Here is a 12,279-nt window from a genome sequence, read left to right as displayed (position 1 = left end):
AAACACGAGGTAGTATCCCTTGGAGGCGGAGATGAGAAACTGCCATGGCATAAGGGAGACCTTCTGCCTCTTTGAGGTAACGGATTTCCCGCTCGTTTAAGTAGACTTGACAATGGCAAGAGTACGAAGGGTGAGCCTCATGACAATTAAGGCAAGAGGGAGGTCGATTGCAAGACATATTAGAATGGTCATCGGCACCACAGACCGGGCATTCGGCGATAGATCTGCAATATTTCGCTGGATGGCCAAATCGCCAGCAATTTCTACACTGTTGCAGTGTAGGGATCACCTTTCGAACTTGTAACCGATGTCCTGCTACATAAACTGAGGATGGGAGTTCACGGCTGTCAAAAGTTAAACGAGCCACATTGCTAGGGTATCGTCTCCTCCCACGGGCGGGAAGAACATAAGTGGCAACCTTGAGGATTGGGAGATCTTGGAGTTCCAGCTGTTCAAGAATGTCAGTGCCACATGTCTGAAAATTTTGTTGAACTATGGTATTGGGCAGAATGACGGTACCACTACAAGAATTGAGGGAATGTTTTTCAATAGTGGCAGGAACAGTATCGATATGGGAAAGACGAGAAAGCTCATGAGCCTGGGTAGCATTCTGTATGGTGATGATGTGCGAACCGCTCTTAAGAGCATGAAAAGAAATATCTTTACCAACATGGCATAGGAGTGCCTTGCCAATACTGTGGTCAGAAAGATAGGCAGTAGAAGAAGTCGGTCGTAAAGTGAAGAATTTAGTCCATTGTGCAGTCTGAAACTGAGCGTGGAAAGGTAGTGAAGGACGTGTCGATCTTTTCTGAGAAGAACGAGAAGGTGGAGAAGTATCATCAGCAGGTAATTGTCGTTGGCATTTAGGCGTGGGACCAGAGGTGGTCTGACGTGGAACGGGCCGGCGATCCGAAAATTGTCGCACTGTAGAGGGAGAGGCCGAAAGCATAGTCAGAGGAGGGCGAAGGTCAGATAAATCGAAGGAGTCAGTCGAGGCCTCAGTACCTGAAGCGGGTGAGGAAACAGCACCGGCAAGAGGTACAGAGGCATGAGAAGTGTCCGAAGACTGGTCCAGAGATGAGGCGGGGTCAGAACGGGGTGCGGTATCAAGAAGGGGCCCGGGGGTACCAGGTTCATGGACTAGGGCTGCCATGGTTAGGTTACTTCTTTCTTTTTGTTTTTAAGAAAAAAAAAAGAAAGAAGAAAATAAAAATAAGAAAAGAATAAAAAAAAAGGGGGACCGGGGAGGGATAGTTCCTAGGAGGAATGAAAGGGCTAGAAATCTTCCTTCGCGCCCAAGAGGACCTCAGCACAGCAAGTAGCACAGATGCAGCATGGAACCCGTGCCATACCCTACCCATCATGCCAGTAAACCGGCAATCTGGGATAGCAACCTCACATCTGCCGAGCTACCTCGGTGGAGAAAAGAGAGGGCGGCCGGAAATCCGCCACAAAGCATACCTCCTTTGGCCACCAACCCCGGAATCTGAAAGGTGGCTTCCAGAGATACACCCGTCGCCCGAGACACACCTAAAGCCACCCTTCGGGATACCGGAGAGGGATCGGGACATCCCCTGGCAATCCAGATTCCACGACAAACTACGCCACCGCCAAGAACCTCAACGGAATGGGATGGGAAAGAAAAAAAAATCCCAAAGGCCAAAAAGGAAGGGCAAAAGGGAGGGGTGGGGAGGAGGAGGAGGAAAGGAAAAAGGGGAGGATGGGGAGGATGGGATAGGGAACGGGGGATTGGGGGGTAATTAGGTTCGGTCTGAGGAAGGAGACCGACAGATCTAATTCCTCAGACCAAGAGCCTCTTCACCACGCCAAGGAGCCCCCCTTGAAGAGGACAAAGGGACATAAATCATAGTGTTTCTTATTATTACAATCATACGTAGTTATAAAGTGTAATCTTTCTAATTAATGATTAGTGCAAGATTTATGTATCTTCCTGACTAGCAGTTATATAGTTTACATATGAACTGGAGTTAATAGAACTAACATTATCACTGTCTACGTCAAGGATAAAACAGTCAAATTTCATGTTTAAAGCAAACTTCTGTTATCGTTATTTCCTTACTATGTTACATTTCTATATTTATCAACTATAACAGCCTCTACTTCCTGTTATCCAGACAAACTGTCAAGTTTATGTAATTTTAATTTTGTTTCTGTACTTTTTTAATCCCAAATTTTGAGAGTTCACCTATTTCCAGTATTATATGTTAGACTAAGATTGCGTTAGAAAAATGGAAAATATTTGAAATATTTGTGCAGTCTTCTTGCATTTGAAAAATTAGTTATATTTTGTAACTGAAGTTGCATCTTGACGAATAAGATACATGTAATATCTGGAAATCATTATTTGACAGACCTCACTTGTTCAGAAGACTTTACCAATCATACCTGAGAAAGCAGATTATGTAGTTGAAGCAGTGAGGATAAAATAGCTAAGCCATGAAGCAGTAGTAATGACCACATCAGCGTTGAAAGAGTCACGTAGAGGAATGGTAAATATATTTAGGAGTTCGGTCCCTCAACCTACAGCCATAGTTTAAAATTATAAAATTATGTGAAATAGGTTCAATCCCTAATCCTTGGTGAGCCCTGTATAATAAATTAGCACATGTTTGCTAAGGCAGAACTCCTCTGGCTTTTTTGAGATTCAATCTTCGTTTGATTGCTTATGTTGCTAAGGTGTGTTGGGTTCATAATCATCATTAACGTATCTGTTACAACACTCTCAATTACTAAACAACATTATTTGGTTGCTAGAGTGTTGCTCAGTACTAGTAAGTAATTTTATTCAGGTATACACAAATACAGTTACATATATTATCATACACAGTAGCATATGTATAGAGAACCTAAGATAACCCAAAAAAGTCAAAGTGACTTATTTACATTGGGGTCTTTTTTTTTTATTTTATTTAAAACAGTTCATACAATATACATAGATAGTTACGTATATAAATGTGATATAATTATTATTATCAAAAAGAAGCGCTAAGCCACAAGGGTTATACAGCACTGTGATATAAATATATATAAAAAGAGGCATTATCAGTGGCTCTGTTCCGGTCCACTAAGTAACACTTCATAATGATTCTGATATACACCTAACAACGTAACTAACACACTACTGCAAAATACACAGTGCTCCCATTACTGTTTTTTTCATAATGTAAAATGACACAAAGCACTTACAATACTAGTGACTCACCCCCCCCCCCCCCCCAACATTTACGTTATTGTTATTATACTCGAAAAATTGCGCTAAACCACAATGGTGAACATGTACTTTAACAGTTCTATATACTCCATACATTATCATTTTTAGTTTAAAACATTGCAATGCATTAATAAATAAAAGAAGCCTTAGCAGGTCCTCCACAGAAAAAATGAATTTACATATTCGCAATACACTTACACGTTTATCTATGAGCTGACATGAAATATCCCTCATCCTATGTTTTTTTTATCCTTTTACTAAATACAAGTTTACAAAAAAAATTATGCTTTTTATCATTCAAATATATTACAATATGCATGAAAATTTTTAATTATGCTTATCATGAAATTTACTAAGGAATTAATACAAATATTAACTGCTATATATATTGTACACACATGCAATTACATGTGGTTATGATTCCATCGTAATGACTTGCATACTTCCCATCCTTTTCCACAGTGCAAAAAAAAAAAAATAACACAAACACTAGACTCCACAACATCTTAAAACCATTCAAAGAACTTTTAAAATACTAACAACTATTACACTTTATGACAATATATAAATAATAACACAACCTTATGTGAAGGCTTACTCAGCCCTGTAACAACTTCAGACAGTATTACCAAGGCTGGCTCCTCCTCAGGAAAATTAATGTATAGAAAAAGAATAAAAACTGACAAACATAAACACTATTATTTAGAAAATATAAAATATAAAACACTTAAATATGAAGTATTAATCCTACATTAAAGAAAATGAAAATGAAAAATATAAATGATAACTGAATTCAACGCTAATATAAATGTATATTAAACGTGGGTGTCTGGTGTTGGTGACACTGCGTGTTGTTGAAATCGTAGCCGTTGCTGATGATAGGGGGGGGGATCGCATGTGTTGATGACAACCCACCGGCTCGTTCTTCACAGATTTTCTAGCTTTCAATAATCCTTCCAGATGACAGGAAAGCAGGTTTTCTCCACTGCAATGATGAGGGGTTATATCCTGCTACTTGCATACACAAACAGGTAAGTGGATCAAAATTTGGGACATCTCAGAACGTTAGTCCGTCTCCTTCAATTCTACTCGTTGATTGGCAGGTGACCCTCTCTGTCATCCAAGCTGGAAAGATAGACAAGTTACCCACTGCTTAAGAAATCACTCTCCATGATAAGTACAATACCTAAAAGACGTGGTGATTATTACAACAGTCAACTTAGAGCAAGACTGAAAGGACTAAGTTTATTATTGGTCAAAAGTGAAGCTTTCAACCAGTAAATCCACTAGAATACAAGGCAGGCATGTACTTACAGTAGTGCTGGGAGCTGTGAGTCTAATGATTACTGTTTGGACTGGAGCCCCACATGTCACCTTTCGGGGGGGGGAAGAGGAGGGGAAGGGATAGTGGGAGCTAGACTGACCCTACCTTAACAAGCAGCCGGCAATCAAACTATCACTTTCGGGGTGGGGGGAAAAAAAAGGCGGAAATAGCAGGAGCTAGACTTGCCTTACCTTAACAAGTAGCCGGCAAGCAAACTATCACTTTCGGGGAGGGGGAAAAAGGGGGGAGGGATAACGGGAGCTGGACTTACCCTACCTTAACAAGTAGCCGGCAATGAAACTATTGTTACTATATCGCTACTCCTATCTATTGAACTTTTCCCTCACACTTTACTATAGTGAACAATGTCAACTAATATGATAACTGTACACTGGATATTAAAACACACACCTGTATTACATATACCAAGAATGTATATTATTAAACATGTATTGCAATGTTCAACAAATTCTAGATGTTTATTAACATGTTTCAGAGCAATTTCAGACTTGCTCTTTCACATACTATGGTTGAAAATAGAACATTATAGCCCCTAATCGAACTGATAAGCCCCCTCTCGGTTTTCAGGAAAACTGTGCTTAATAATCATGATATTCTATGTCCATGTAATTCATTTTTCCCTCCCCCCTTTTACAAAGACCAGTCCACCCAGCCATTACAACACTAATTCGTGCAACCCTCTCACAGTCATACCTCTATATGATACCGGAAAATCTATAGCCCATCTACGTCCATACACTACCTCATTTATACACTTTGTTTTATAGAAATGTCCTGCTAAAGCCCTTGTTCGTTCCTCCCCCCCCCACCTTCCTCATCGCCCACGATATATAGATATAATCTGCCACTAAATACATGACGGCCCTCCTCACACTATCTCCCACTCCCTCTATATCCAAACTCAGTGCCCTTAATACCACTAACCTACTCCTATCCACCATATCCAACACTCTGCGAAACCATAGACGTGCCCTCTCGATATGCTCACAGAAATACACCACATGATATGCTGTTTCCTCTCCCCCACACAAAACACAACATTGAGACTGCAAAATTCCCATCTGATACAGTCGTACTTTGGTTGGCAAAATCCCATGTAAAAACCTATACATAGTTTCCCTCACCCTTGACTTCACCTGTAACTTACTGAAGTCTCCCCAGATTCGTGTCCAATTATATAATGGAAAAAACATTCTCCCCTTCCAACACCTCTTGACACCTTACCAACCTCCCCAAAACACACGCAGTTACATTTTCCGGATTTCTTACTTGTAATAAGTATCTCAACATACTCATACACTCCTCTAAGTCCCTACCCCCCCACCACCGCCTCACATCTTCCATCATATCCCTCACTCTGACACCATGTTCCCCACCCAATCTCAGATAACAATGCTTCACGTACATGCTCTTCAGTCTGCTACCCAAAGGAATTAAACCTAAATCCCATTTTGCCAGCGGTGTCATTACAACCGTTTGCCTCAGCCAATGACAACCATATCCCCATATAAAATTCAGAACTTTCCTTTGCACTTGCCGCACGTCTTTCGCCACCAAGGGGTACACCACTGCCACGTGCCCCAATTTAGGATAAATGAGTGTATTAACTACAATGACTCTCTGTTGTATAGTCAAACCACTCGTTCTTATTCCCCCTAACCTAAGCAATACTCTTTGCACTACCCTTTTAGAATTTGCCTCTCTAGCCCCCTGCGCTGCCCCTCTGTACAATACTCCACAAATTTTTATCTGCTCTACTACCTGCCATCCATACTTTTTTCCCAGTTGCCCTCCCACCCATGACCCAACCTCCAGTAATTTCGACTTTTCACTATTAACACTCATACCTGTTGCTCCACTAAATATTTCAACAATTCTGCTTACATTTTTTAACCCCTCCTCTCCTCCCACTAAGACCGTCGTGTCATCCACATAACCAACTATACCCGTAGCACCCCTAAGTCTTACCCCCCCCCTCACATACTCCTACATTTATCAACCTATATAATGGGTCTTGCAGACATGCAAATAGGATCTGAGACATGGGGCATCCCTGTCTCAGCCCCCTACCCATACTAACCATCTTCCCCACCCTTCCATTTATTTGCACTCGTATTTCTGCACCTCTATATAAAGTTTCCGCCCACTGCACAATTTCCTCACCGAAATCCATCCTCCTTATAATCATCCATAATGTCTCTCTCTCTCTACACAATCATAAGCCGCCTTCCAATCCAAAGCAAGAACACCTCCGCCGTCCATCCTACGCTCCTCTATATAACCCTTTATCCTCCCATGCCCACTAAACATTGTTCGCCCTGGCACACCCATCTGTCCCCCATCTATAACCTTCCCAATTACTTTACACAATCTATTACCTAACACCTTGGCAAACAATTTATAATCCCCACACATTAATGATAAACCTCTATTATCTAGGATGTTATTCTGTACTTCCCCCTTTGGAACCATAACTACTACACCTGTCCTTTGTGTTAGACTCATGCTTCCCTTATCCTTCATTACATTCACCAACTGTACCAAGAATTCCTTCATGACATCCCAGTTGCTCAAATAAAATTCATTTGGGATTCCATCTATCCCAGGTGCTTTCCCGACACTCATCCCTTTTAAAAGCCGTCCACACTTCCTCTTCATCTATAGGCCCTTCTATCATCGCTCTAACTGCTGACTCTAGATTTCTCTGCATCCCCTTCTCTAAAATCTTAATATCTCCCATCTTCCTGTTTCCCCCTCTCACATATATCTCAAACCACTATCAGCATAACCACTCATACTTTCCATAGTTACTAACCTCTGTCCCATCGTATACCCTTCCACATCCGTATGTACTTCCAACTTCGTCATAGTCGTTGTCCTCTGTCGTGTCTTTAATCGCCGCAATACACAGGCAGATGGCTTATCTCCTCATAAAACATCTTCCAATCCACCTCTCATTCTCTCACCTTCAAATCTTGCATTCTACATTTCCATCAGTTGCGCTTTGATGCCCTCAATCTCTTGTACTGGATAAACCCCACTAAAACCTTCATAGTACTGTTTCAACTGCCCTTCTAAATATCTCTGTAAGCCATATTTCCATTGACTTACCTCCATTCCTTTCCTCATACAAAATTTTTGATTCCTGGTTTAGCATATTCCTCCCACCATCGCAGTATATCACCTCCTTTTCTCCCCTTGGTCCACTCATTTGTCCACCACTCAACAAAACTATCACCATCCTCCAGCTCATCTAACAATCTCACATTAAGTTTCCAATAACTCATGTAACGCTTTGGTAAACCTCCCCATCCCACATCCACGACCACTCCTCTATGATCTGAAAACACTACATTTATAGTTTCTGTATTAGCAACCTGTAACCCGGGAGAAGCATAAATACGATCTAGTCATGCCGCATATCCTCTCCTCACGTTCCACCCCTCCCCCCTCACTACATCCGCTAAGCCTGCTCCCTCTAAAACATCCCGTAGGACCCCCAAAACACACCCTGCACCCCTCGGCTCCACATCTTTTATACGTATCACACTATTCTAATCCCCTCCGAATAATGAATAAACAGGTAAACCCCGCATATGATAAATTAGTGTGTCCCTTACAAATTCCTCTTTAACACGTCTATTACTGTCCGCCGGCATGTATACACTCACAAAATACACACGTACCCCACCCCATGTCCCATCCACCCTCGCTACTCTCCCATCTCCCCCTTCTTCCCAATGTAACAATTGGAAAGGACTGGTCTCGGCTATTAAAACAACAGCACCTTCCTTAAGCTTCCCAGTATACCCAGCATAAACTTTATATCCATCTACCAACAAATCCCTTCCATACCTAAAATTATACTCTTGTAAAAATATTACTTGTATTCCAAGTCTCTTTAAAAATTCACTAAATATCTTACACTTTACATCAGCCCTTAGGCCATTAACATTTAATGTCAGACACTTAAAAATGCTATCGGGGGCTTACCAATCGACCGATATCCTTGAGTTTCCTTACGATTTTGCTGAACATTCTTTTCACATTGTCCTTTCTTTGCCTCACCTTTCCTCTGCCCCTTCCCCCCCCCTGTTACTTTTTTTGGCACATCCACTGATAGTTTCTTACCAGTTCGTTGCGCTGGTGTGAGGACATCATCACTATCAGAAGCCCCTGCCTCTCTCTTACGTGATGCCTCTACTATGTGCATTCCCTCATCTTCACATTCCACGTTGTGGACTTCAACCACAACCTCACTAATCCTCTTTGATTGCATATCCCCATCACCCACATTACCCACCTCTTGCATTCCACCCTTACCTATAAGTTTCCCATCCGACACCATGCTTAGTGTCCCGTCCTCATTCTGATTACCCAAGAATTCTTGTATAACAGTGTCTATTGTAGCCGTAACCTGACTACCCAATTCCACTCGTCTCACCTCATCCTCCATACGCATATTCTCAATAACCTGTGAGACCTCCGGTAATGTTGCACATTCTTCCGGATTGTCCTCCACGATTTCACTCCATGTTCTATGATCTTGAAGATGCTCCCCTGTAGACTGGGTCATCACCTCTTTCTCCTTCCCCACTCCTTTTCCCTCTCCATGTTTCTCAGGTGTCGATCGACGACGACGAGGACACATTACTGCCATATGATCAAAGGCACCACACAATCTACAGGTTCGTCTCTGCCCCGCATATGTTACATATACCTGAGTTCTAAAGTCACTCAGTGTCACATATGATGGTATAGATTTGCGCAAAGACATTTTGAGGGTAAAGGAGCCCTCACGCAGTCCAGCATACATACCATCAGACCACCTTCCAACTGATGCCTGATGTATAACACCATACTCACTGAATGTTGCTTTTATATCTTCTTCATCCTCTTCAAATGGGACATTCCGTAACTTTACCCAAGTATAATACTTGGATACGTCCCTCAGTCGTACTTCTAAACCATTATTAACCTTCATACACACGTCTTGGTATTTTTCCACCATCTTGTCATATGTCGCAGCCGTCACAAATTTCACAAAGATCCTTGTAGCTCCATTTAAGGCAATACCATACAGATCGTCGTTGTTGATGCAGTAGGTATCCCGTAGTATGGCAGGCAGCATAACAGAAGCATTGGTTTGATAAACCGTTCCTTTCAACACCTCAATACACACAGTGTTGATTCTCCGCCAGATAGCCTGCGCCATTTTGTGAAAATCACTCAGTGCTACCAACAGGTGCTAGCTCAAACGCCAATGTCCGTCCTCCACCGAGGTTGAGTGACGAATGCAGGAGCAGGCGTAGCACAACCTCACGGCCCTAGAGCGATGAGGTCAATGGGGTCCTTTACTCCATGTTCCAAAGTGGTTGGGCCACTTGCCTTGATTCCTCTTCTCCTCCTTCCCATCCCTTTACAGTCATTTCCATCCTTCCTTATCCTTCTTCCTTCCCATCTCACGACAGCTCTTGTCGCCTTAATCCTAATCCTAATCCTTTACTAAGAATTTTGTTTTGTTCTCCGTGCACAAACAACAGTAATTCGTTTGCCTTACTTCAGTATCTACAATGATTAAGTATCATCGTAGAAAAACTTGAATGGCTTTCTCTTAACTATGATAACTAACAATCAGTGACGATAATAATAGTACTCAAATAATGCTCACTGGTGGTACCATTTGTCTTCATTTATACGCAATGACGTTAACCTTATGCTCACTATCACTTAAGGACGTTAATATTTATGGGCAAACGCAGATTATTATTATTATTATTATTATTATAATGGGGGAGCGCTAAACCCGTAGGATTATACAGAGCCTGTGGGGGGATGGAATGGAAGGTATTCAAGCTTAATTCAGGGAACTGGAGCACAGATCCAATTCCCTAGATCGATAGCCCGTCACCAGTATCAAAGAACCTCCCTTGACGAGAGGGGGGCAAACGGAGAGGGACTCACCTTGTCTCTGACCATTTCCACAAGGCCGTACCATGAGCCGTCTCGGGAATGCACGTACTTGTATCTTAAAGACAGAATATTATATAAAGTTAGCAACATATTAGTCTTAAAGAACATGATGTTAGTAGGATTCACAAAAAGTCATTCCCCCCCCCCCCCCCAAAAAAAAAAAAGTTAACTTTAATACCTTTTGAGAAAAACTGACCATTAACACCCGTTTAAGAGTAATGAATTTGTAGTGCACACTGTTTGCATAAAGTATCTGAGAAAAATGCACAACTTTTATGCGATTTTCCAGAGAATAAAATTAATATGAGTCTATGAAATCCAAAATGCTGAGGGCTCTTGCTTTACTTACGCTAGATTGTTAGATCTGCTTAGTTTAAGGTATTTAATTAATTTTCAGAGTGCGATTATACGAAGGTCGTAAATGCTGCATTATCACCTGTACACCAACTTACAAGAAAAAATTAATCCATAAAATAAATGCTGAATAATTTCTTAGTGTTCATACACTGAAGTACAAACACCTCTGTATGCATCAGGAACACTATAGATTGATAAAAAACTATTGAACTTGTAAGCCAATTATGAATGACAAAACTCGAGCAATTGAGTGCAGGTAGTGCCAGCCATGTTTCCATGGAGCCCAGAGGCACGCAGAGCCCGAGAGAGAGATCATTCAATATTATTTTCAGCTTTTCGTTGAATAATATACTCAGTATGAAACTCGTACAAAAGAAATGTTTTATTTATATTGCTAGAAGTATTGAAAACGTTGACTTTCTGTTATAAATATTGGTGAATTGTGAGTTGATCTGTATCGTTTGTGGATGTACTTTGTGTCCTCTGAAAAACTACACCAAAGATGCCGTTCTTTCAGGTATACAGAAGTAAGATTAGGGACAAGAGTGGCCCACTTAAGAGTAACTCTGGTCAGATCACTGACAGTGATAAGGATATGTCTGAAATTCTCAATACCTACTTCCTCTCAGTTTTCACCCAGGAAAATACTAGCGATATTCCTGAAATAATAGATTATGTACAACAGGATGATAATAAACTATGTACGATTGCGGTAACTAGTGACATGGTCCTCAGACAAACAGAGAAACTAAAACCTAACAAATCTCCAGGCCCTGATGAACTGTTTGCAAGGGTGTTAAAGGAATGTAAAGAGGAACTTAGCATACCTTTGGCTAATCTTTTTAACATATCACTACAAACTGGCACAGTGCCTGATAAGTGGAAAATGGCAAATGTAATACCTAATACCTATTTACAAGGCAGGTGACAGACCCTTGGCTTAGAACTTTAGAGCAATAAGCCTTACCTCCATAGTGGGAAAATTTATGGAATCAATAAATGCAGAAGCAATTCGTAGCCATCTTGATAGGCACAGATTGATTAATGAATCTCAACACAGTTTTACAAAGGGGCGTTCCTGTCTTACGAATTTACTAATTTTTTTCACTAAGGTGTTTGAGGAGGTAGATCATGGTAATGAATATGATATTGTGTATATGGACTTCAGTAAGGCTTTCAATAGAGTTCCACACCAGAGGCTATTGAGGAAACTTAAGGCACACGGAATAGGAGGAGAATTTTTTTCCTCGGTAGAGGCATGGCTGACAAATAGGTAGCAGAGAGTTTGCATAAATGGGGAGAAATCAGAATGGGGGCACGTCACAAGCGGTGTTCCTCAGGGGTCAGTGTTGGGCCCGTTGTTTTTCACAAT

General features: G+C 41.3%; 1 protein-coding gene across 1 annotated transcript in view; it reads right to left on the bottom strand.

The window, feature by feature from the left end:
- LOC128688812 (glutamate receptor ionotropic, delta-2-like) overlaps positions 1-12,279 on the bottom strand; it is a 109,414-nt gene that overhangs the window by 24,259 nt on the left and 72,876 nt on the right. The window contains exon 7 of the mRNA XM_070085676.1: positions 10,542-10,605. Within this exon, the coding sequence (XP_069941777.1) occupies positions 10,542-10,605 (64 nt within the window). The remainder of the gene's footprint in view (positions 1-10,541; positions 10,606-12,279) is intronic.

Source organism: Cherax quadricarinatus, chromosome 16 (genome assembly GCF_038502225.1).
Source record: "Cherax quadricarinatus isolate ZL_2023a chromosome 16, ASM3850222v1, whole genome shotgun sequence".
NCBI classification, from domain to species: Eukaryota; Metazoa; Arthropoda; class Malacostraca; order Decapoda; family Parastacidae; genus Cherax; species Cherax quadricarinatus.
The sequence above is the reverse complement of the archived record's forward strand: the minus strand, read 5'-3'. Positions and strand labels throughout refer to the sequence as shown.